This window comes from Diabrotica undecimpunctata, chromosome 3 (genome assembly GCF_040954645.1).
Source record: "Diabrotica undecimpunctata isolate CICGRU chromosome 3, icDiaUnde3, whole genome shotgun sequence".
In the NCBI taxonomy this organism is placed as follows: Eukaryota; Metazoa; Arthropoda; class Insecta; order Coleoptera; family Chrysomelidae; genus Diabrotica; species Diabrotica undecimpunctata.
This window is the reverse complement of record NC_092805.1, coordinates 11883609-11910075: the sequence shown is the minus strand read 5'-3', so window position 1 is coordinate 11910075 and position 26467 is coordinate 11883609. Positions and strand designations below refer to the sequence as shown.

General features: G+C 33.7%; 1 protein-coding gene across 3 annotated transcripts in view; it reads left to right on the top strand.

The window, feature by feature from the left end:
* Positions 1-26184, top strand: part of Stacl (SH3 and cysteine-rich domain-containing protein) — a 707685-nt gene extending 681501 nt beyond the window's left edge. For 2 of the 3 annotated variants that reach the window (XM_072525271.1, XM_072525272.1), the window contains exons 15-17: positions 21241-21380; positions 23657-23869; positions 25261-26175. In XM_072525271.1, the coding sequence (XP_072381372.1) occupies positions 21241-21380; positions 23657-23869; positions 25261-25422 (515 nt within the window). In that variant the 3' untranslated portion in view covers positions 25423-26175. Of the gene's footprint in view, positions 1-21240; positions 21381-23656; positions 23870-25260 lie in introns of all 3 variants that reach the window. The other variant, XM_072525277.1, reaches the window with a different exon arrangement.
* Positions 26185-26467: the final 283 nt, after the last annotated feature.

Genomic DNA, 26467 nt, shown 5'->3' with positions numbered 1-26467 from the left:
ATCTCCTGGGATCCTCTAGAGGCCGTGGTTTCGTCCCATACATACATCCACGCTTTATAGGTATGCAAGTCATGTACACCTAAATTTCGTTTGTTATAAGGAATTGATATTATCAATCTGGGGAAAGGCAATGCTTTCTGTAAGTCAAACAAAACTACATGATAACTATTAACAGACTGATATAACTTTTATCAGACTGAGCCAAACACGCATTAATTTTCATTGCAGCTTTGGCCTTTTCAGCTTTCCTTACATGTAGTTCATAATTGGCTTTTAAGCTTTTTATTAAATTCGTCAGCTGCGTCTATGCGTAACTTAAATTTATTACACTGTTGAAATTTTTCTGTACATGATTTTACTGACTGGTTGCAATCCATCTTCTTTGTATTTTTCAGGCATTTTTCTTTGTATAAAGCAAACATCTTTTTCACATTAAGACAGTGATATAAGTATCTTCTGTTTGGATTATGAGTTCTCGTATAATGGCTGCTGTAAGCAGAAAAACTGTTGATATGATTTGTTACAAAACCAACACGCTCTTCATCAGTTTTATTGGAACTTGCACTCTTCCTTCTTAAATCTTCCCCTACTTTACCAGATTTTTCTTTCTGCAAGGCTCTTGTCATTCTACAATCAGAAATTTGAAATGTTTGCAAAAAATACTGCTTAGAAACAATGTAACTGAAGCCCTCAAGGTTCAAAAAATACTTACGTGTACAGGCCTTCATTCCTCTACTTCCATTATACCTTCGTCTATTCGCAATTGCTATTTTTCGTACTAGGCTACATAAATAACAATTTTTATAGTCACCCATAGCCCAAAACGAGTCAAAGGGAATCTTTCGACTTGCATCACTAACCTTACCGTAACATTTTTATTGCACTTGCAGTATTTATGTTCAAATATTTTACCAGCATTTGTTTCTGCTTTTTTGACATTCCTTTTCTACAGAGAAGAATTTTTTGTCTTTTTGACAACCATATCTTCATTCTTTTCACATACAGAAGATTCTAAAGTGAGTAAAACAATTGCAGCATTAACTTCCATGTTGACCTCGTTATCAATTAAACGTTACGTTACCAATTTAACGAAATGATCCTAAAGATGCTCTAGGAGCAAAAGTACTTGGGCAAGATTTAATAAATAAACTGTGCTCGATATCTGCTTTCATTCGATTAAAGTTCATTTATTTGAGCATTCAACCTTATATCACTAATTGATTCGTTTGGTGGAACATAATACAAGCCTGTTATGTCATCATCTGAATCAAAGTGGAAATTTGATAACATAATTACTATAAAATCAAATTTAAACTAATATTTAAAACTTATTTGTAACAGGAAATTCAAGAAAAATGCTTTAAAAAATAATGCAGCTGTTAACGACAACCTAACCGCGTTCTTAAATGACTTACACCAATTTTGCACTCAGTGATGTATATATAAATATATATATATATATATATATATATATATATATATATATATATATATATATATATATATGTATGTATATATATATATGTATATATATATATATATATATATATATATATATATATATATATGTATATAAATATATATATATATATTTAGGTTGTCCAATAAACGTGTTTAATTAAAACTACGTAACTGACGTTATGGCCGATTGAGAATTACGTCACTATCGATTAAGTTATCTAATGAATAACTAAGTTTCATATACAAAGCTCTACAATCACAGAATATTGTATTCAAGCAGCTCTACGTATGCAATATTGATAAGCGGCTAAGAGTCCATCATTTACAGCTTCAAAGGAATGTCGTTAGAGCATCTACATCTCAAAAGTTTTTCATTAAAGAGTAAATATGTCTCAGTGTTTATATAATATAAATATAAGGTCTCTACTTCTTAAGTTTAGTTTTTAAAAAGCTGATTAAAAGGACAAAAAATCCCGATATTATCAATAAGCGCCTTAATGAGAAATAAAATATACTTTTCTGAATTTTTTATTTAATATCAATTTTAAGTCGCTCAAAAGATTTTATTAAATTGTCTTGAACGTCTTTTGTAGTCAATAATAACGAGTCATAGAAAAATATCGTTGTGGATTTTACACAATGCCGATAATTGGCATTTCAGGATTCAATATTTCAATATTTTAAAAGCTGAAGGAATATTAATGTCGAAATCCCGCAAATATTCTTTAAAATTACAAATAAAACATATTTCAAAGTTTCTGAAAATTATACTCTATTTTCTTGATCTTTCTGCATACGTAAAGAAGTGTATAAATTTTTGTTAGTTACTTCTTGTTACAAACACATACTTACTATTTGTATATCAGTCTAGCTTCTTTGCTAATTGCATGAGAAAAAAGGATCTGCTATTTTACAAATGAATAGAGAATTCGAAATCAGATAATAATTATTATATGCTTATACATTATATGCTTATATATTATATACCTATATGTGTATAAAATTATTAGGTACTACAGCCCTAATTGAATCTGGGTGTTCTAGTACTTTCATCTTTGTTGTTTATTTACTGTTGTGTTGTGGCTATCTCATAATAATTATTAGTCTTATACTGGCTTAAGAAATTCTTGATTTCATCTCAGTGTTAACATTTCTTTACATTTTACTTTGACAAAAGATTTCTTCAGCCATGAAAATGCTAATCTATTATATGATAATGTTTTCTTGATAATTTACTTTAAACTGCTTGCAGAATATTAAGTAAGTTTTAAAGTAGTATTTTTATAAAAGATGAACATATTGTATCCTTATTAGACTATTGTTGACCTAAGTTGTTCCAGATCAGGGATGGGAAAACTACGGCCCGTGAGAAAGTGCGTAGTGGGTGGGTGTGTTTGAGTGACTGCGTGCTTCGACTGGTGCGTGTCGTGCCGTCGCCATTTCCACTGCCCGCCCGCTCCCATGCTAGCCTCATTCAGACTTTTGTTTTACTTCATATCACATGTTCGTATGCACTATAATTTCTTTCTTAATTTTCAAACTACAATGTGCTACAACAGTCTGCTAACAGACAGTGGTATTTCAGAATCCATATTTCCAACATTTAACTTGCAACGTATGTAGATATAGATAGATATGTTAGCTGTGATGTTTTTGCATGCCTGATTGACTACAAGAATACTTTTGATAGAGTCAGACATAAACAAATGATGGAAGTTCTGAAGAGTACAGGGATTGATGGAAGAGACCTAAAAATATTAGCTAATCTGTATTGGAATCTATCAGCGGTGCTTCGAATAGATGGAGAATATAGTAGATAGCTTCCATGACGATTTGCCGATATCGCTCTCGATCTTGTGCGGCATGTAATAATTCATCTGCTCATAAGCCAGTCCATTAACGAAAGTTTCAGAGCCATGAGTATTTCTTCCTACCAATTCCTCTTTTTTCGTCGATCTTTCCGTTGAGTATCGACTGTATTATCCTGTATCTGCTTCCTCTCATTATATGTCCCAGATATTCGAGTTTTCTCTTTTTTATCATCTTTATTAAGTCGCCTTCACCTTGACCTACTCTGTTCAAGACTTCTCTGTTTGAAATGTGTTGAACCCATGATATTCTGAGCATTCTCGATATAACCACATCTCGAAGGCTTCTTATTTGTTCACCATGTTAATCTTCGTAATCCAGGTTTCACATCCATACAGTAATACAGGATACACATAACATTTTAGGAACTTAATTCTCAGCTGTAAGTTCAGCTGAGAATTGCTCAGAATAGAACTGTTTAATAAATGCTCCTCTTGCAATTTCTATACGAGTTTTAATTTCTTCATCCAGATTTAGTGTCTCGTTTATCCAATATCCTAGGTATTTAAAATGGTTAACTTTTATTATCGGTTCATTATTGACAATTAATTGTATAGAAAGTGTTCACAATACCATAGAAAGGCTGCAAAACCCATTGAACAAAATAACAGAAACAAGTAAAATATATGGACTGGATATAAACACCAAAAACCCAAGCTAACGATCATCAGCAAAAAAAACATAACTATAGCAAATCTGTATGTGAACCAAATGAGAATTGAACGTGTCTCACAATACAACTACTTGGGAACTATAATCAATGAGTCGTGGAACAATACCCAAGAGGTTAAATGTCGCATCGGAAAGGCAAAAGTGCATTCTTGACTATGAGCTCTGTGTTCAAGAGCCATGATCTCACCCTAGAAACAAAAATAAGGCTCCTTAAATATTACGTGTACTTAGTGCTTCTGTACTGAGTAGAAACGTGGACAGGAGATTGAAGGCGGAAACTCTATCAAAACTTCAGGCTTTTGAGCTATGGTTACACAGAAGGATCCTGAAGATATCATACACAGACAAAGTCACTAATGAAGAAGTTCTACGGAGAATGAACACAACCGCGGATTTGGTCAACATCGTGAAGGGCCGTAAGCTGCAGTACTTGGGACATATATTGAGAAATCAAGGCAGATACGAGCTACTTTAATGCATTTTGCAAGGTAAAATTAAAGAAATAAGGGCCCCAGGACGAAGAAGAATATCCTGGCTTGCTAACCTGAGAGCATGGTATAGAAAGACCTCAGCACAGCTCTTCCGTATAGCAACCAACAAATCCAGAATGATCGCCAACGTTTGGAACGGACAGGCACCCTGAGAAGAAGAAATATATAGATGTGTATATTTTGTTAAGGTGAAATATTGCAACTCAATTTTAAAGCAGATATCTTTAACGAATTAAACTGAAATTTGGCTTACATAATAACTTACAATAAATCGCAAAACAAAATAAATATTTGCTTCAACTACTGAATATATTGCCTGTGTCCATTTTAAATTAGGTAAAATAGAATTAAATATCTTACTTACATGCCTATACAAGGATTATTATTTAATGTCTGAGAAAACATAATTTAAAAATCCGTTGGTAATCTAGTGACAGATGGTCATAGGTTTTACTGCAACTTTTTAACGATTAAAGGGAAAGTTCTTGTAAAGAATTGAGGTGTGAAGAAAGACTAAAGGCAACGATCGTGAAATCCCGTCAGTTGACTTGCCGGAATGATAGGTGTGTTTAGGTCTCTTGTACATTCTTGGTATACACTGGGAATAGTCCTGTCGATCCCAAGGCGCCTTGCTTACTCTGTATATGTACCCCCTGCTCTGAGTTTTCATTTGAAACATAATGAGTTTGAAGTATTTCACCCTCAGTGGAGAACTTTCCACCCTTAATATTTTTAAAAAATTCTCCAGTGTTTTCCAGTTAGGATATGTGACTTTTCCTTACTTTCTTATCTTTGGCGCATCATGGACGACTCGTTTTTAAATTTTATGTTTAAAACATAAACTATTGATCTTTTAAATGGTTATTTTTAAATTGCTTATTGTTTATAAACAAAGCCCCGGTGGTTTTAAGGATTTTAAGGGTCATGGGATATTATGTTTTTTGAATTCATCTAGAAATGCCAATATGGCGAATAAAACTTTCTACATTTTATTTCGTCTGTTTAATCCTTTTACTTTTGCAAACCTATTTTACAATATTTAACATAAACTTGATCTCCAGGTAGTCTTAGAATTTTGTTATGTTATGACATGTAAAAAGTAATGACTTTCTGCTTAAATGTATCTGTTATGTCTGATAACTTGCACTACATCGGCTGTTCTTCTGAATAAATTACTTTTTCACAAAAGAAATTACTTCAACAATCTCAACCACTACTAAAAGCTGCATATGGATAGACTGCATGCTGACGAGCTGTATGATACTGGGAGATACAATGTCAGAGTCATAGGCTATTCGCAGGGAGAGTTTTATATCTTCTCTTGTGGAATCTGGTCATGAATGAGCTGATAATTAGCTTCTAACTCAGCAGCCACAGACATCATGTCCTTACTTCTTGTTTCAATTTCTCTTTGCTTTTTCTGTAATTATGCCACCAGTTTCAGTCAAAGTCGTACTCAATGTCGTAAAAAAAGAAAGACAATAATAAATATATGCAAATGCAATTTCGTTGTTAAATTCTCCATATTTTTTCTGTTTTCTTTTGAAAACTCTTTGTATAATATTTCCAAATTTTTACTAACCTTTTTTCATTGACTGAAGGAATATTACTTTTTATATTATAATAGAAAAAATTCAGAACCCTTCCAAATCCACCTATCTGTAAGCGTTTTAGAAATTTATTCTTGATTAACTTTTACGCTTGAAACCTGGAAAACTTCTTAAACAAGTTCTTTATCTCTTTCTTAACTCGGTTCAGTAGCTTGGTGTGTAGCCCACTAAATTATTAAAGAAGAGGGCACATCAAGCGAATTTCTATTCATATTCATTGAGTTTTGAAATTGGGAAATTAAATTTTAAAATTCAGCCAACGGTGTTTTTGCTAAAATCGCATCATGTTTTATGATTGCTCCTATACTTTAAATGTCAGGTATTGTCCCATAATTATGCATTTAATCTAAACATTGGCAAGATAGAGATTACATGTTTTCTTTCTTATATATATAATATATAATAACGGATTTATTACGGCTGTCGCCGCTTCTCCGCCCCCAATTTCCATCTTTTTCTGTCATATGCAGTTGCCTCTTCTAAGTCTCTTGCCGCCATTGTTTCATTAATATCATTGCGCCAACTTCTCCGTGGTCGTTCTCTCTTTCTTCTTTCAGGAGGGATCCATTCCAGTACTCTCCTAGGCCATCTGTACTCTGGCATTCTTTTAACATGTCCGAACCAGAATAATTGTTTTCTTTCTATGTCATCATTGATATTTCTCTCCATTTTCATTTCGTTTCTTATTTGTTCGTTTCTAACTCTCTCCAGTTTCGATCTACCGCAGCTTCGTCTCAGATAATCCATTTCTGTCGTCATAAGTTTGTTTCTATTAGCTTTGGTGACGTCCCATACTTGCGAACCGTAAAGTGTAATACTTTGGACTATACTACCGTAAATGTGTTTTTTGGTTTCTCGTCGAATTGTTTTTTGTCAGAGAAGAGAGTTTAAGGCACGGATCGCTGCTCTGCCCTTGTTTATTCTTTCCCTGATTTCATCTGCGCTATTTCCCTTCTTGTTGAATATGACCCCCAAATATTTGCAGGATTGCACGCCTTTGATTTTGTCGTCCTTCAAGACTAGGTCACATATTTCATCTGTTCCCACTGAGAGATATTCACATTTTGTCATATTTATGTTTAGACCTGCCACCTCATATTCTTCTTGTAGTTTTCTTACCATATAGCTAAGATCGTATCTGTCTTCGGCAATTACTACCTGGTCATCCGCAAAGAAAAGTGTATATAGCTTGTTTTCTTCCACCGTTATTCCCATGTTTCTACATTTTTTTACCCATTTCACTAAGGATCTGTCCAAATAGATTTTAAATAAGGTGGGTGACAGACAGCAGCCTTGTCTTAGTCCTTTTGTTGTTTGAAAAGGTGAGGTGATTTCTTGTCCCATTTTAATTCTTGCAAAGTTTTGTTCGTAATATTTTTGAGTGGCGTTAATAAGAATTGGGTTTATTTTCAAGTTACCCATTTCTATCCATAGTTGGGAGATCGGTACACTGTCATATGCTTTTTCCAAATCTATTAAAGCTATATGAGTTTCTCTATTTCTCTGCACTCGTTTTTCCATTGCAATTTTTAATGTGAAGATATTATCCATAGTGGAGCGTCCGGCCCTAAATCCCGCTTGTTCTTCGGGTTGTTTGTCTTTAATATCGTTTTCTATCAGGTTTCGTAGTACTTTTGAGTATAGTCGGCCTATAGTAGCAATCACTGCGATCCCTCTATAGTTTTTAGGATCCATCTTTGTGCCTTTCTTGTGTATTGGAGAGATATACGATTGTCTCCATTCTTCTGGAACTTCTTCTCCGTTTAAGCATCTTTCGAATAATTTTCGGATCATCTCAAACAGTTTTGATGATCCATACCTAATCAACTCTGGATGTATTCCGCCTGGGCCTGGAGATTTTTTTAATTTCATTCCCTTAACTGTTTCATTCACTTGTTCTATTGATATTTCGATTCTTCCTTCTACTTCCACTTGTTCATTTGTCTGTTTAAACCTTTCTCTTCTCTCTGTTAATAAGTTCTCAAAATGCTCTACCCATGTGTTCTCTGGTATTCTATTTATTATGACTTGGTTTTTTGTCGTTGTTCTCATCGTTTTTATAGTTCTCCAGGCTTCAAAGCTCTTTGTCCCTCCTATATGGTTGTCTAGGTAATGGCATTTTTGTTCCCATGTACTATTTTTCTTTTTAACCACTTCTCGTTTGACTTCTTTATTCAAGTTTTTATATTGTTGTTTTGTATGTTCGTCTCCCTATTCTAATAACTGTAGATATACTTCCTTCTTTCTTTTTATCTTTTCTTCCACTTCTTTATCCCACCAATATGGTTTATCTACTCTTCGTACCTGTGGCCCTAAGGCTTCTAGCGCTGCGTCTTTCATGCAGTTTTTTATATGTTCGTATTCATCCGTCGTTGATCTGTGTGATTCCTGTAGTTTTTGTGTTAGTCTCCAGGAGTAAAGTAACTGTGTGCTCTCGTTATCTAGATTATCTAAGGTGTACGTAGTTCTCTCTATTTTTTCTCTGTGTTCTTTGTTGATGTCTGTGTGGTTCCTGTCTACGAATGGTGTATATATTTTTCCTATTATCAGGCAGTGGTCCGAGCCGCACTCTGCTCCTCTATTCACCTTTACGTCCTGTACTCTTAACTTAGTTTGTTGTCTTGTTATGAAATAATCTATTATCGATTTTAGACCTCTTGTGTGCTGATACCAGGTGTATTTATGTATGTTCTTGTGGGCGAAAAAACCATTTAAAATCTTTAACTCATATTGTTGGCATATATTTATGAGTCTTTCTCCGTTGTTGTTAACAGTTTCTTCTCCATGCATGCCTACCACTTTACTTTGAACTTGTTTTCCTACTCTAGCATTCAAGTCTCCTCCGCATATAATCTCATGGCTGTTAGGAATTTGGTTCAGGATTTTTCTAAAGTCTTCTTCAAAAGCTTCCTTTTCTTGCACTGAGTAGTCATCATTTACGGCATATGCCCCCAGAATTGTTATTTGTGTTCCTCTTAGGAGAACCGTCACTTTAATAAAACGTTCGTTGTATGCTTCCCAAGATTTAATATATTTTTCAAATTTCTTGTGTACAAATATTGATATCCCTGCTCTTGCTCTTTGATCCTTTCCCACTCCTGAGAATAAATGTACATAGTCTTTTCATTTTTCGCTTCCATTTCCTTTTTTCTTGGTCTCAGAGAGAATGGCTATATCTAATTTTCGATTTACGAATTCCTGCATAATTTCTCGTTGTTTGTTCCGGATTCCCTGTATATTCCAGATTCCGTAATTCATGGTCCATTTTCGTTGCTGTTTTCGTCTACTGTAATTTCCGTCCGGTAACCGAGGCTCATTGGGTATTTTAGCACTGTAGAATTTTCACAAGTGTAAGGTCGCTGGCCTTACGACTTAACCCCCATCCTTGGAGGACCGAATTTTCTGTTGGGGTTTATTCCCCTAGCCGATATGTTCCAGTTTTTAGGCGCCAGAAACTCGCCTTTTGCCCTCTCTCGTCTGCTACATAACGTACTCCCATTGTACGCCATGCACCCAGTGGTTACGCGACATGGTATGTCTTCGTGGACGTGAGAGTAGGATTTGCTGGCAGAGCTGAGTTTTATTCCTAAAACCTCCAACTCATTCGTTGGAAAACAGTGGGCATTTCTTAGCGTTTTGTTACGACAAAAGCATCGGCAGCTTCATGTCGCCCCCAAGACCCCTTACCAGCCTTTAACCACTATGTTTTCTTTCTTACAGAATATAATATCAATAAACCGGTGTAACTTTTCTAGATTTGACAAGCTCTATATTATAATTGGCGATACAATTAACCTTTCAGAGATAACGTGGCATGATGGTACACAAAATGTAAAGTCGGACAAGCAGTCCGCAAATCTAAAAAAAAAGGTCAAAAAACAAATATTTTCGTAAAAACGGTCTGAGAACTTGTCGATTCTTTAAATATATAATTAAAATAGACAAAGAAACATTTGCACACAAATTTATTACAACTTGTATTTAAACTCATGTTTTGAAAATAAAAGTTAACAGATTTTTCTTTTTCACATTTTGACTACTATAAAACACAAAAACATATTCATTCATGTATTTACTTTTGACCTAATTGATCTAGGAATACGTTTATTCAAAAATCGACATTACAGATGATCGTTTGCTAGTTCCATATCAAGAGCTTGTAGAAAATATCTTCTAGGCATTTTATCTATCTCATTAGATCTTCTTCTTCTTCTTTTTCTTCTTTTTCTTCTTCTTTTTCTTCTTCTTCTCTATCTTCTTCTTCTTCTTATTTTTCTTTTTCTTTTTCTTCTTCTTATTCTTCACTGGCTTTACAACTCGGGGAGAGTGTTCGCCGCATCCACTATCGCCCTCCATCTTCTACGATCTTGCGCTTCTATTTCCCATTGTTGTACCCCAATTCTAGATAAATCGGCTTCAACATCATCCTTTTATCTTTTTCTGGGTCGGCCTACTGATCTTTTACCATCTGGTCTTTCAAAAAATACTGTCTTTAACACTCTGTCATCCTCTGATCGTACCACGTGACTTGCCCATCTTATTCGGTTTGCCTTGATATGTCTATGTTTTCAGTTCCATACAGAGACATCAACCTGTGAATTCATCTCTTTGAGGGCCAAATATTATTCTGAGAACCTTTCTTTCAAATACTAGAAGCTTATTGATTTCCCGCTGGTTGAGAGTCCATGTTTCCCTGCCATATTGGGTGAATAATCAACTTGTACAGTGTTAATTTAAATTTTCTTTTTAGCAGCTTCGATCTTAATAATGTTGAAGGGAGTATAATGCTCTATCCTTCCCGAGCTATCCTTGCTGAGACCTCTTTTTCTACGTGGTTGTCTGCTGTGATTATCGCCCCCAGGTATTTAAACTCCATGATATAGATCTCATTAGATCTATATTTGTTTATAACGTTTTTGTTTTTTCTGGGTATATACAATCGTACATTTTTTTCTAAAAGCAAATATACTTGTTTTTTCTGGCCTCTTAAGATCAGTAAATTGAAGTGGAAGCTCTCTTTTGTTTTTTCTCATAGTGCCTATTATAGTCAGATGATTTGCTTCTTCTTCCTCTTTATAAGCAATTCTGCTTGTTCATTGGCGGATTAATACCTCTATGGAATGTTGTCACTTGATTTTTGCGCAGTAGTCCGATACTTTTTTTGCCGATTGGTAATTTATCTCTTGTTATTTTGACGACACGGGTCTTCTCCATTCTGCTTATAGTCAAATGATGTTCATTCAAAAGAAGATCGGCCAAGTTGAACCTCGTAAAAAATTGTCCATTGTTACATTTCTGTGAGAACCAGATATAGGACTGCAGAGGCGAGGAACGTGGGAAATATTGCTCGTATCAACTTTATATGGGCCAGGTGGCTGTTTGTGCCTAGATTTGTATACCGTATTTATTAGGTTTATTGGACAAATATACCCTAAAGCCACACTTGCCACGAAAAGCTTCCAGTTTTTCATCTACCGTTGTATAAGCTGATAATGAAAAATGTTTAGGTAAATTTGAATTAAACGAATTCAAGAATTCTCTTACAGCTGCCAATTTGTCATATTTTGCCTCTCTAATCGTGTTGAGGACAAAAGGTTTATGTAGACTTATTCCTCAACGTAATCCTCAATTCCAAAAACTTGTTCTTAATTTTGACTGAAATATTAGCAGATCCTTTTTGAAAATTAGTTTAATGAACATTTAATTCTATAGTTTAATTTTTCTAAAATAGAAAACAAAACCTAGAAAAATAATTTGTTAAATGCTGCTCATCATTTATTTCAAATTATAGATTTAAAGGTAGTATTACTAAATAGGTTTTTGTTTTACTGTCTTACTAGTTGTTTAAAAACCAGTTTGCGAAACAATTTTTTTTATTTAAACTGTGTAATAACTAGTATATACATTTATATATAATAGTGACTAAATTAAAAAATCCATCTGAAATATCTCTAATGGAAAAGCTTTTTCTGAGCCACCCTGATAAATGTCGATTTTGCTTTCGAAGGAAATATTTTTGGGTTGTAAATTAATGGATACAGGTCCTTCACATTAAATAGGGTCGCAGTCTCTTCAAGAATCTTAAATTAGAGAGATGTCAAGTGGCACATAATTTTAAATATATTTTAATTGTATTGACAGATTTTTTATGCTGTGGTAGAATTAAAATAATTGGAACTGCCGGGAAGCTAATCAAAAATTGGTCAAGCATGTTTTATTTAATTCAATAATTAAAATGCAACCCATGTACAATGTACATCCCTATAGTAAAATAAATACAATAAAATAACTTTCCTGAATATTTTGTAGCATTTAAGATATTGATTTGCTATAGGCTACTATTTTTTGATGTCAAAGATCATCTAAAGAGATAGACTACATTTTACTTTTTCATTTTTCAAATCACCTCTTAAAGAAAAATCAAATGGGCTTAGACATGGCGATATTTCTGGAGCAATTAAGTTTTATAGGAGCTGCATTATGCCGCAAAAAAGGCATTAGTTCTCACGGTCCACTGAACCGGTTTTACAAATTATAAACTTACAGTTCAGAAGACAACATTGTTCGAAACCAGATAGATTACATTTTAATAAACTCTAGATATAAAAACGCTATAAAGTCTCTGAGAACATACCCCGGAGCTGACATAAATTCAGACCATAATCCATTAGTAGGCGTAATGCAGATAAAATTGAAGAAGATCCAAAAACAAACAAATATACCACGGTTTGATGTTTCAAAGATAAAAGAAGAACCTATACGTCAGAGCTTAAAACAAGAAATAAATGATAACCTAAAGAAAATCAAACAAGACGTGATAAAAACAATAGATGTTAATGACAAATGGAACATGGTACAGGAAACTTTAATAAAGGCAGGAGAAAAGCTACTGCAGACAAAAATAAGAAAAAAACAGAGATGGATGACTTCAGAAATCTTAGATCTAATGGAGGAAAGAAGGAAACATAAAGGCAGGAGTAAAGCAAAATACAAGGAACTACAGAGATTGATAGGAAAGAAAATAAAAGAGGCCAAATGCACCTGGCTTGCTAATCAATGCAGTGAAATAGAGGCATATACTAAACAGTATGATAGCTTTAACATGCATAAGAAAATAAAGGAAATGACAAATACACTGAGAAAAAAGAAAGATGCCCTTCTGAAAGACGCAAATGGAAAAATCATTATAGAAATTAAAGAGAAATTAAAAAAATGGAAGACATACATAACAGATCTGTTTGAGGATAATCGGCAAGAACCGGAAGAAATCGACAGCGAAACGGGGCCAGAGATCATAATAGAGGAAATCGAACAAGCAATACGAAACGCAAAAAACGGAAAAACTGTAGGTCCAGACGAAATACCTGCGGAACTACTGAAATGTCTAGACGATGAAACTCTACCTGTACTTCTGGACCTATTTAATGAAGAATATAAAACTGGAAAAATCCCACAGGAATGGTTGGTGTCCACCTTTGTAGCAATACCAAAAACAGTATATGCCAAAGATTGTTCAGACTATAGGACAATATCACTAATAAGCCATACCCTCAAAATATTTCTAAAGGTGATTCATGGAAGATTATATAGAAAACTAGAAGATGATATGGATGATACTCAGTTTGGGTTCCGCAAGGGACTGGGAACGAGAGAGGCATTGTTTGCTTTTAATGTCCTCTCTCAAAGATGCTTAGATATGAACCTAGATATTTATTCCTGTTTCATCGACTTCGAGAAGGCATTCGACAGGATCCGACATGAAAAACTAATAGAAATACTGGGAAACAAAGATATAGACAGACGAGACTTACGAATCATTATCAATCTGTATTGGAATCAAAAGGCCAATATAAAGATAGAAGAACAAAAGTCCGAAAATATAGATATAAAGAGAGGAGTAAGACAGGGCTGTGTTCTGTCACCATTACTGTTTAACGTGTACAGAGAAGCCATATTCCAGGAAGCGATAGCGGATCTGGGTGATGGAATCTCTGTAAACGGAAGAATAGTAAATAACATAAGATTCGCTGATGACACCGTTATAATGGCAGACACCCTGGAATCGCTACAAGAATTGGTAAATAGAATTAACGATTATTGCATTAGATACGGACTAAAAATAAATAAGAGAAAAACTAAATTCATGATTGTCTCAAAAACGCAACATGGAAATGAAAAATTAATGATAGAGCAAACCCAAATAGAAAAAGTAGAGACATATAAATATCTGGGAACCTGGGTTGATGACAAAAATGACCAAAGCAGAGAAATCAAAGTCCGAATTGAAACTGCAAGGCAAGCATTTGTGAAAATGAAGACAATGCTTACCAACAGAGACCTTCAGTTGCATCTCAGATTGAGGGCTCTAAGATGTTACATATTTTCTATCTTACTATACGGAATGGAAGCTTGGACATTGAAGAAACAACACATAAGGAAAATAGAAGCGTTCGAAATGTGGTGTTATAGAAGAATATTAAAAATTCCGTGGGTTCAAAGGATTACCAATGCTGAGGTATTACGACGTCTAAATAAGGAGTTAGAAATTATGAACAGCATAAAAAGAAGACAACTAGAATATTTGGGTCACATAACCAGAGGAGAAAAATATGAGCTGCTGAGAATTATTATGCAAGGAAGGATCCAAGGAAGAAGAAACATAGGAAGAAGACGCATCTCCTGGCTGAAGAACCTTAGAGAATGGTTTAACTGTAGTTCACTACAACTTTTCAGAGCAGCAGCTAACAAAGTGACCATAGCAGTTATGATATCCAACCTCCGATAGGAGATGGAACTTTAAGAAGAAAAGTTCGAGCATCAACACTGCAATGATACACAGTCGATAAATTTACCTATCAAAAGAAGGTATGGAGCCATAGAAACTCGAAACCTTCCGATTGGCTTTAGAATTAACCGTCATTGACTCCCAATGGTCTCTTAGACAAGCTGCGTCTACTGAAAATTAAAGGAGGTCAACAAAATTCAACATATTTATAAAAAGTTGAAGTGTCTTTAAGATGATATGTCACTGGCTTTACTTGTTTAACATTAATGAAGAAGTTGCTATCCCATTTGAGGTAATAAACCTATCTATCTATTAATTCATAACCAAAACATGTCTTTCTTGATTGCAAAACCGATGTTTTCGGAAAAACCTTTTCCATTGGAGATACCTCAGTCATATTTTTTAATTGGGCCTTACCGTATATACACTGATCAGGAAATAAGGTATGTTTGCCAAAAAGAAACGCTTTTTTGCTTTAGAATGTTGTTTTTAATAATTTAAATTATTTAGAAATACACATAATACTAGTACTAACGCTTAAAAATAGCAGAAAAGTAATATACTCGTATTATTCCAATAGAAAATTGATGATTCTAAAATGTGTCACATTTGAATTAAGACAATTTATATTTGACAGGTAAAAATATATTTTAGAATAATTTTAAATTTTCTTTTTGCGTAGTTTTGCGATACCTTGTATGTATAATTTTAAATTAAATGCAAACTGACTTTTAAACAACCCTTTTCTAATATTTTCTATACTGTTCTTTAATACTTCGTAATTTTTTCTCTTTTACATATTTGATAGCTGTACATTAACCTTACTTGTTCTCCATTTTTTAATCTTTTATGAATACTAACATCAGCATGCTCTTTCTCAGTCGTTTCCAGGCCTGCTCTGATAACTTTAGCACGAAATGATGACTTCAAAGCTACATCAAGTATGCATTGCACTTTGCCGCACTCCTAATTAGAATTATACAGGATGTTTCAAAGTCGTAAACAAGAAAGTGCTGTAGATAAGATATTCTGATAGCGTTGGTGGTTAAATTTTTTATAGAGTTAATTTAATTGGATATTGATTGGATTCTTAGAAGATATTTGTATTTAGAAAATTACTTACAAATCACAAAAATTTAAACGAGAAGATTATTTGATCTTTCATTATATCAAAAATAACTTTTTACCATATCAAATAATATCATAGAATCATAATTGTCATTAAATTCACGAAAATCGTAGGGTTAAAAATTATAGAGAAATAGTTTTATCTTTTGTAGAGAGTTATTGTTCAGAGACGTCTGTTGCGACGTCTTTATTTGCTTTATTGACTAAGTCAGAGCGTTTGACCGTTGTCTATTCCTGAAGATCGCCGCACTACAAAAAGCAGAAATAAATAAGAAGGGCATTCTAATAATCAGGAATTTGTATTGGAACCAGCGTGCTTAAGTGCAGAGACCAGTTTTCTTCTTACTTAGTTTCTTTAATTCCTTATTTTCAAGGAGATGCCGAAGATCCATGATAGACCGTATTTGTCAGTAGTCAGTGCAACAGTTATCTGCACTGCTTGAAGCTGTTGTTAGCATTAGGTACGTCAAACTGATCTCTACTGCAGATTTTGCCAAATGGTGGGTCGCGACCCCGTACCGGGTCTCGAAAGCAAAATGCCGGGTCGCCTCGCCTCGCCGTTTTATATATTGCTTTTGAAGGCCACGCTCTGACTGGCGCCACCGCTTTTATTTTAACCTCCCACTACACATCCACAAAATTACAAATTTTCGTCTGCTGCATCGCTGCTTTTTTTATTCCATTCTGTTTAAGCACAGTGTCAAGCCAGAGAACGCGTATTTTTCGTGCATATTGATAACGTTGAATTTGACAATGGATAAATTTGTTATAAAACAAAGTACAAGTTCTAAGACTTGTACAAATAGACCATCGAGTTATCGGTAGTCAGGTACAAGTTCTAAGAGCGAAAATTTTAATAGACTGTCAAGTAATGTCCATCCAGAGGCAGGTACAAGTGGTAATTACAAACGGCCACTCGATGCGCAGTCTACAACTGTCACAAAAAAGAAGAACGAGTCCTGGGCCCGAAAATATTCCAAAGATTACTTGCAGTTCGGTTTTATAAAGGGTACTGATGATAAACCATTATGTGTTATTTGTTATGTTGCACTTTCAAATGAGTCCATGAAACCTTCAAAATTGAAGCGGCACATGGAATTGAAGCACCAGAAGTAAGCCAATAGATTTTTTTTTTAAATAAAAAGTGAGAATTAATAGCTAACAAAAAGACTATGTCGTTGAATTTTTCTCAGAAAGCTGTATCTGAAAACCTTGTACTGGCTTTTTATGGAAGATCAAAATTAATTGCTGAAACCGGTTATCCTCACAAAATTGCCGAGAAATTAATAGTTCCAGCAATGAAAATAGTATCAATTCGGAAAAGCAAGTGAATTCGCTGGCTCTATCAAATAACACAGTGAAGCGTAGGATTGTGGAGATATCAGATAATATTAAAGAAACTATTATAGATCACTTAACGGAGTGTAACTATTTTTCCTTGCAAGTTGATGAAAGTACAGACATATCAGATAATGCTAATCTAATGTGTTTTGTAAGATACGATTTTCAGACTGCCTCGCCATCGCAACTTTTTGATCATTATAGGACTTTTGTGCACAGCACTGATTTTATTGCTCGCGGAAGATGTCTGTGTGTTTTTTTTATTCTATTTTTTTTAATGTAGGAATGTCTCTGCACATCAGCAATCACACGGACAAGAAACCTGAATCTAGTGACTTAGAAACGATCAGAGATTTTATGTCAAGCCGCTTGGACAAGACTCCCTTTCCGTCAGCTCTAACCTACTTTCTACTGTGGTTGGTTACTTAATCTCCAGTGAAGTTACTTAGGTTACCGGTTTGTAAAAACTTGAAGGTAAAGATGGGGATTTTGTAGAAGAGGCTTAGTGATGCTACCTGGCTACAGCATTGTATATAGCGCTTCACTATCCCTTTACACACCAAGGTCTAGGTCTAGATATGGAGCAGAACCAATTTAGATAGTGGTCGAACAATAACTCATTTGAAGAATTAAAGGACGAAGGACCACCAGCCGAGGTCTGGAATAAAAAACAGATTAAACACTAACTTATATTTAATGCTAATATTAAATAGCAATTTCTGATATCTCTCCGAAAACATTGTGATATGGAATATTTCACTACAATTTTCACTGAGGCTATTTTCACTATTGCATATAATTACAAGTAGAATTGCTTAGCGGAATGTGGTTTCTATGTTCAAAGCGAACTACTGGCAACAATTCTGGTTTAAATAAATGAACTGTTTATATGAAAATTATAACTGCGGTTTTAGGAAACACTGATTACTATAAATGATTGGCTTGATAATATTTATGAATAATAATGCGATGCGAACTACTTAGTTACAAATATAATTTATTAATAAGCGAAGCGAGTATTTTGCGAGCTGGCGATTTCAGCTTACGAAATTTTGCGACCGACTTTGGTAATAGCTTTTTCTCAACTGACTGATAATATTCAAATTATGTAGGCAGGTAGCGGAGGGTTCTTAACCCAAGAAGTACCGTTAAATATTTTCCTTTATTCCTTTTAAGAATTGCAATATCGACATGGTTGAAAATTTATATCGAGTGGAATGGAATTTCACCAGATAGGATCAAGAAAACTCAATGACCTACAAAAAACAGGTAGTCGGGATATTATTATGAGACAAAAGATGAAATAAAATGAATGTTAAAAAGAAATTGGCGCTTTCTGGCACGCAAAACCAAATGGTATTTGGGAAAGAAGGACAAATGATAAATTAACTACTTACACAAAAAACCCAAAATTTCAATTTTCAATTCATATTTGAAAATACAGACGTTTTTAGACAAGATATTGCTCAGTAATAAATGTAAATAAGCCGATAATTAGAAGGTAAAAACACAATTCGTCAAACCTTTCGTACATGAATCGGTATTGATAGTCTTATAACGTTATTTCTGCATCCCTGCGTCGTCAGAGACTCGGGCTGATGCAAGTTTACACAAAGAACTGCCGGCTAATGTCTCCTGCTTGTGTGAATTTTATTAATATCGTTTCAGTAAAACATCGATATCTATTTTAAAGATCAATATTTAAGAGACAATTATTGTACTTTACATTTAAGGAAATATTTTATCTATACAGTGTTTTCATTGAAACGATTTCGAAACATCCTGTAGTTCACTTTTTAAGTTATTTATCTAGCCTAGTTCATAATTATTAGTTTTAGACCAGTGTTATATAGACTTATTTTTAGATATTTAAGCAAACTTTGTATATAATACATCAAACGGGTTATGGTTGGGTTAGAAGATGGCTATATCCTTGTAGTTTCAGATAAAATGGTTACGATAAACAGTTAGTTCATTTATCGTTATTGTCATCAGTGACCAAACTTCTAGGATCGTTTTTTAAATAGTGTCGTCGCCATCCACACCACACAAAACAACACAATAATCTTTGCATTTCAATGTTTTTATTTTATTTTTCTTTTTTTTTTTTTGTTCCCTCTATCTTTTGTATGAGTTTCGCATTATTTAATTTTTCTTTTAGGAATTGAATTCGACTATTAAGCTGTCTTCTTTTGGTCGTTCATTTTTGATATTTTTTCTAGTTCCTCACTTAATACTGTTCAATTCTGATTTCTCTTATATGCCTCTATGACCTAGTTGTTTCCTTCATATTTCCTTTAGGATAGATGACTCGTTATAATATTTTATTTATTTCACGATTCATTATTATCTTTCATTCCTCTTTCTTCTGTATACGCCTCTTATTGATATTTACCTTTCGTATCTATTTAGTCACTTTTCTTTGATTTTCGTAGGTAGCCGCAGATCTAATAACTGTCTAATAATTCTAGCTTGTCAATAATAATATGGCTGTATGGTTTTCTAATTTGGATTTATAATATGTTGCAAGGTTTTCAGAGGAAGAAATTACACAAAGATTAGGACAAACAAGAACAGCAATCCGACAACTTAACTCAGTATGGTGGGATAGACACCTAAATATGAAGACAAAAACGCAGATTTATAAAACATTAGTGTGAAGTATTATGACATATGGGGCCGAAAATTGGATCATAAACAAGAAAAACAGCAGTAAGATAATAACAACAGAGATGGAATGCCTACGAAGATGCTGCAGAGTAACAAGAATGGATAGGAGAAGTAATGACGAAATAAAGCAAAGAACATCAATAGAAACAGACATACTAACATATATAGAACAAAAAAGACTAAAGTGGTATGGACATGTAAGAAGAGCTAGCGACAGCAGATGGATAAAAAGAATAACCGAATGGAGCCCCATAGGAAGGAGGAAAAGAGGACGACCCCGAAAATCCTGGAGGAACGAAGTAGACGACGCCATGAGTAAGAGAGGACTAAACGATGGAGAATGGAACAACAGAGAGAGATGGAAACGGTTGAGCGAGGGAAGGCAGTGAATACTGTAGAATCCCTAAATATATATATATATATATATATATATATATATATATATATATATATATATATATATATATATATATGCAAGGTTTTCAAGTGTAATTATGTCTGCCATCTTAGTGTTATTGTTGTTGTAAATGTAATATTTTAAATGGTCAATTTTCCCAAAAACCTGATTTCTTAATGATATTTGAGCGTTAAGGTTTTGTCTCTTGATATCTTCATGTATTTTTTTTAGAAATTATTTGTAAGCCCATCCATTACTAGCGCCACATTTTTAAAACGAGTAAACAAATCTTCTAAGTCTTATAATCTCCAGCTAAGTATAATCGATAGCTTCTACATATACTACAACTAGGCTGATCTTTGTGAAAGCTGTTTTTTCTATTGAAGTCTTTATAACGACTTGTTCTAAAATGAGATCCAGTAGTGTCGAATCATTCAAAATTACTTTGTAATGCTTACTTTGACTTTATTTTACCAGTCTATTTCATTTCTGAGGTATGCCCAAATTGTGCATTGCCTTGGATAGTAAGTCCTACTTATGGAATCTTATGCTGATGCCCTCTAAGAAGGGATGATCTGAGTGCTTTTATCATTCGTAAAATTTGCTAGTATTTGTCTTTTCCGAATTCCATATGTTATTCCACTACTGTTCGTTCTGCTATCTTATTTAGACTTTCTCCTAATATCTTGCTGCATATTGTACGACTTGTTTATTAAAATAATACTCCTAATATTGTATGGTATGCCCAATAAAATATATTATTTATTTTATTGCTTAACATTGTTTTATATTATTTAATTTGACAACGGTTTACAGCACCTTCAAGTCCTGTCCACAATCGTCGGTTGCTATCAGCAAAGAATATTAGAATGTCATCAGTTGAATTGCCTGATGAAAATGATAAGAGTCCTTCATCTGCAAGTGCTTCACCCTGTCCGAGTCCAGTAGGTGCTAAGGTGAGTTTAAAAAGTGTTCACGACCATTATATTAAAAATGGTTAATTACTTACAAAATATATTACTTTTTTTTAATCAATGTATGTAGCTCCAATTGAGTATGAAAAACTTATAAAATTATTATTAAGACTTAAGCACGTAGCCAGGAAATGTGCTTAAGGGGGAGGATCCATACACAACTCAAATTATTTGTTAGATTATACGATAAGGTATTGAAAAAATATTCAGAGAATAAATTTTCGATCTACGTTCAAAATTTGAAAACGTTGTTCTAGACTAAATGAGCAGAACCTCGTTGTAGCTTCTGAAGTTAACAAGTTTATCTAAAATTCTATCCTCAAACATCTACTATAAACTATATTATACATGTATGTAGTTACAAAAGTATATCTATTTTTGTTATTTGCCATAACATTCAATATATCGTCTGGCTTTAATTTAACGTTTCAATGAATGGGCAAGAGAGCCAATGAACTGAGTCTTTTGTTTCCCATTTTGTTTCTGGATAAAGTTTATATTCACTTCGTTGTTGAGAACGAACGTTCTACACTGCGGTCGAATCATCTCCTCAGGTCTTTCAGCCACGAGTTCTGGCGTCTTCCTACTGATCTTTTCCCCTGTAGTTTTCCTTCCAGTATAACTTGAAGTAATTCGTATCTTTCGCCTCTCAACACATGACCCAAGTATTGCATTTTATAACAGGAATAGTTGCCAAAATTGTAAGGTATTTGGTTCCAAAGATAATATTTTATTACAGTTACACCATAACATATATTCAGTGATTCATTCGTGGGAGTAATAGGCAGATAAATTTTTTAGCACTGTTGCTTTTTCTGTAGAGGCAAATCCAGGTAAAAGAATTTGAAATGCTGATAAAATACTTTCGTTTGGGCAGACCAAATGAAAACTCGGGTGGAAAAATCCCTAGATGAAGCCGTTCATAAGAATCGCAGCCAATGGAGGCAGCAAGCCAAGAATATTTAGGGTGTCACCACGCCTTGACAAGGGCTCAAGGAATGAGGAGGAGGAACTAACAAAATACTGAAAAGATGGACTATTAATTTTGAAGAACTACTTGATGACAATAAGATCAGTCATGAAGATGATTAGTGACTTAGTGGCCGTCTATAAAACACTAATAAGACCAGTGCTAATATATGGAGTAGCAACGTGGTCACTTATATAGAAGGAACAAAAACTGCTTAAACCTTTCGAGACAAAAATTCTAAGAGGAATTCTATATTCTAAGGAATATACGGAGGAATAAAAGGAAGGTTTGGGTCTCAGGCGTTGCAACTTTGAATTATATAGACGTTTTGGAGAACCTGACGTTATAAAATTGATTAAGGTAGCACGCTTTAGATAGATAAGGCATGTAATCAGGCGAAAGAAGGTGCAATATTCAGAAAAGTTTTTGACCTAAGGGAGCCGATGGGGCAAAGGGCCAGAGGAAAATCGAGACTTAGGTATCAAAGCAACTTAGAGCATGATTTAAAATCTATTGGAGTTAGAGCATGATGAAGAGTTACCAGAGACAGGAGTGAATAGAGGATTGTTCTGAACAAGGCTTTGGCACATAACAGACTTTGATACCAGTGATGATCATGATGATGGCTCTCTTTCTCTCTAACATGGAAATTTACTAATCCCAGATAAATACAGTTTAAAAAAGATTAAGTTTTGAGAGGACTATTTCCTTGTTATTGAGTTCTAAGTGCTCTGTAATGCTGAAGTATCTCCCAAAAATTTTCGTAGAGTTCTAGAGCAATTGCATCTGGATATTGAGAGCAGTGTCTCTGTCTGAAATGTTTTATAGATTTTTACTAAAACCCAGCTGTTTTATGTTCTTTAGGAGGTTCTTTGAAATTACTACAGTAGTACAGAAAATAATTTGTATTGCTTGGGTAGTTTCCACTCTCCATTTTTTTCTTCTTTGTATTTCAAGATCTCTGTCTTGACGATCTTCACGTTAAATTTAATTTAATACCCAGATTATTGTTGTTAGGTAATCTACAAATTCTTTTTGTTCCATTTTTCAAAAATAACCTTAATTATTTATCAAATATGGCTAGCTGTATGAGTGATGGTCTAAACAAAAAAAAAATAACATACTTTTTGGTATTTTTTGTTGCTTCTATATTATCTTCTATATATCTTGCCTCTTATTTGCTAAAATTAAAAACATTTAGTAATATATATATTTTAGTTTTATTGTAATAACTAAATCCTGTGTAAAAATAAATATAACAGTTTTTTAATCTCATTTTCTTTTTCAGAAATCACATCGACTTCTCCCCACCAACCTTTACGTAGTTTTGTACAACTTCAAATCGCGCCATCAAGATGAGTTAGACCTGAAGGCCGGCTACAAAGTAACGGTTATTGACACTTCTGACCCAGATTGGTGGAAGGGTAAATGTCTCGGAAGAATTGGATTCTTCCCATCAAAATACGTTTCAAAGCTCGGCTCTGGGGAAAAACCGTTACAGGTAATTGATATATTGACTACTAACTGATGTGATGGTTTTAGTTCTAATATATACAGTGGGTACATAAACTTTTCACAAAAGAAAACTATCAATTCCTAGATTCAGCTAAAATTAACTTATTTTACAATAAAGGAGCCAAATCGTTCTAAATGTGGTACGTTTACACGAAATTATTTTAAAATATCTTCAAAACGATTATATATTACTAGTAAGAGTGATAGAAAAAGAAGACGGAAGAATCTACATTCTTCTCTGTTCAGGGCACATCCTCACCCAGATGTGATCTAGATATATCATTTTTTGACTTGTTTTTATCTTCTTCTCACTAGTTATCAGGTCTAGTATTATTTTCCAGTTGCAACCCAACATTAAGTTGGGACCTAATATGTCAGCAAAAAAAGAATGTTTTCTCTTTCTTAGAAAAGGAACAAGGCGCCTTGACGTAACTCTATTTCAAGTCAATCTTGTCTGTGTACTATAGATCCTCAAACGAATGCATATCGTATGTTGCCAACAAAACAAGAATTCCGTTCTTTTTAATAAATATACTTTCTACTTTCAAGGTCATTCTCAATATCAATTACATATATACATATATATATATATATATATATATATATATATATATATATATATATATATATATATATATACAAACAACACAGTTTATTAGGGCTGCAGTCAGAAAGTTTGGCCGGAATGTTACAGAAACACTCTTTTGACTTTTGGTCTAGCTTTCGGAATTGTTTTTATTCGTTCTTCAAGACACTGTAATTAGAAGAATGTATAAAATTTACAATATATCAAAAAATTGTTAGTGCAACTTACTAGTCGTCGAGATTATCTATATAAAGCTATGACACTCAACATTAATAACACACATATAAAATATAACATAAAATAATGAACAAAATACATTTTAAAATTTAGTTATTGATAGTAAAACTTCATTTGTGACATCTTTTAATGGTGTGTTTTAACTGATCCATAGAGAACAGAAAGAAAAAACAAAAATAGTATTATTAAAATGTAATTAAGTGTTCTTCATGTTTTATTAATGGAAGTAGTATATTAAACCTGTCTTGATGGTATGCAACATGTTTTACATGCAGGTGTATTATGGTGTGTATATGTGAAAGTAAATCTTTATTTTATTTTTGATGTTTTGTCAGTAAATAATAATAAATGTTACTCAGTTTATCTATGTCAGACTTTATATTTATACAAGACGTATTGGATTTTATGAAACACATTTCCAAGAAAACACGTTTTGAATGGTTTTCTTTTTTTCGAAAAAAAAAGCACCCTTGAAACGAGAATCAAGGGTGTACTGTACTCTATTATTTATAAATTAATTCAAGTCGTTAACCCCTTGTTTTTTTGTGTTTCAGGTTACCCACAACCTTCAGGTGTCAGATGGTGATAACGGTCTGATGCTCCTTAGGGACCAAATAGTCATACAGATTGGCGAAGAGTTAGACGGCATGGTCATGATCCGCTCCGGTGATAATCGCCAGGGAATTTGTCCGATAAAATTCCTACAGGAAGTGTGACAACGTAGCGAAGTAGCTTGTCAAGCCACTTCACCTTGTAACTGTCTCTCTAAACAACAAAGCGCACCCCAAACTACCCTTAACAAAATATACTACCCTAATCCTACCCCTAGGCTGATCCAGAATAACGTGTCTAATAAGCAGAACAATAAACGGAACAATAGTCATACCGGGAGTATATTGCAGTATTATTATAACAACTTTGGAAAAAACAACAAAGATACTAATGTTTATAATAACGTTTTGAACAGAAGAAGAACGGAATTGGCTTTCTTGCACGGGAAAGCACCATTTTCTTCCAACAAAAGGCCTCTATCTATTCGGCTTTCTACCCCGAAGCACGTAGTCAACTTCTTCAAGAACAAATCAGACTCACAGAAAAGACCTTTGCTTTTACAGGGATCCCAGACTTTGAACAATCACGCCAGTTTTCAAATTATTCCGAACAAAACAGGTTTGAAAATATCCTCAATATACACAATCAGCGAGAACGTCGAAAAATTTAGTCTGTATAGGAAGAATCTATATATTTCATCGAATAGCAGGCCTCTATTTGTTAGGATATAATATTTTTTGCCAATGACTCCCATATTTTTGTAAATGTTAATAGTATTACTGTGAAGCTAACTTTACTATACCCATATTTTGAGACGGTGGATCTTAGTTGCTTCTGAGAATACATTGATGTTTTACTCAATAAACCAGTACAAATAAATACTTAATTTTACTTAGAGATAAGAATTTCTTTATGTTATTTGTGTACTCGATTCTGAAGCTATTTTCTTGTGGCATTTACTATTTTTAATGGAAATTTGCCATAATTTCAGTTGAAAATACGTTTATGTTAATTTTGCGATTTTCACTTCGGAAATAGTTCCCAAAGTACTTGTTATTTAGTAGTACAAAAAATTTTACTCATTTAGAATGAAGATAGGCATATATTATACATTTTAAAGTAGATAAGTTAAGAATTATATTTTCAATATTTTTGAGATACGCATTGGTGGTGCATGGTCATCATGTCATTTTTTTTGCCGCCTGCAAC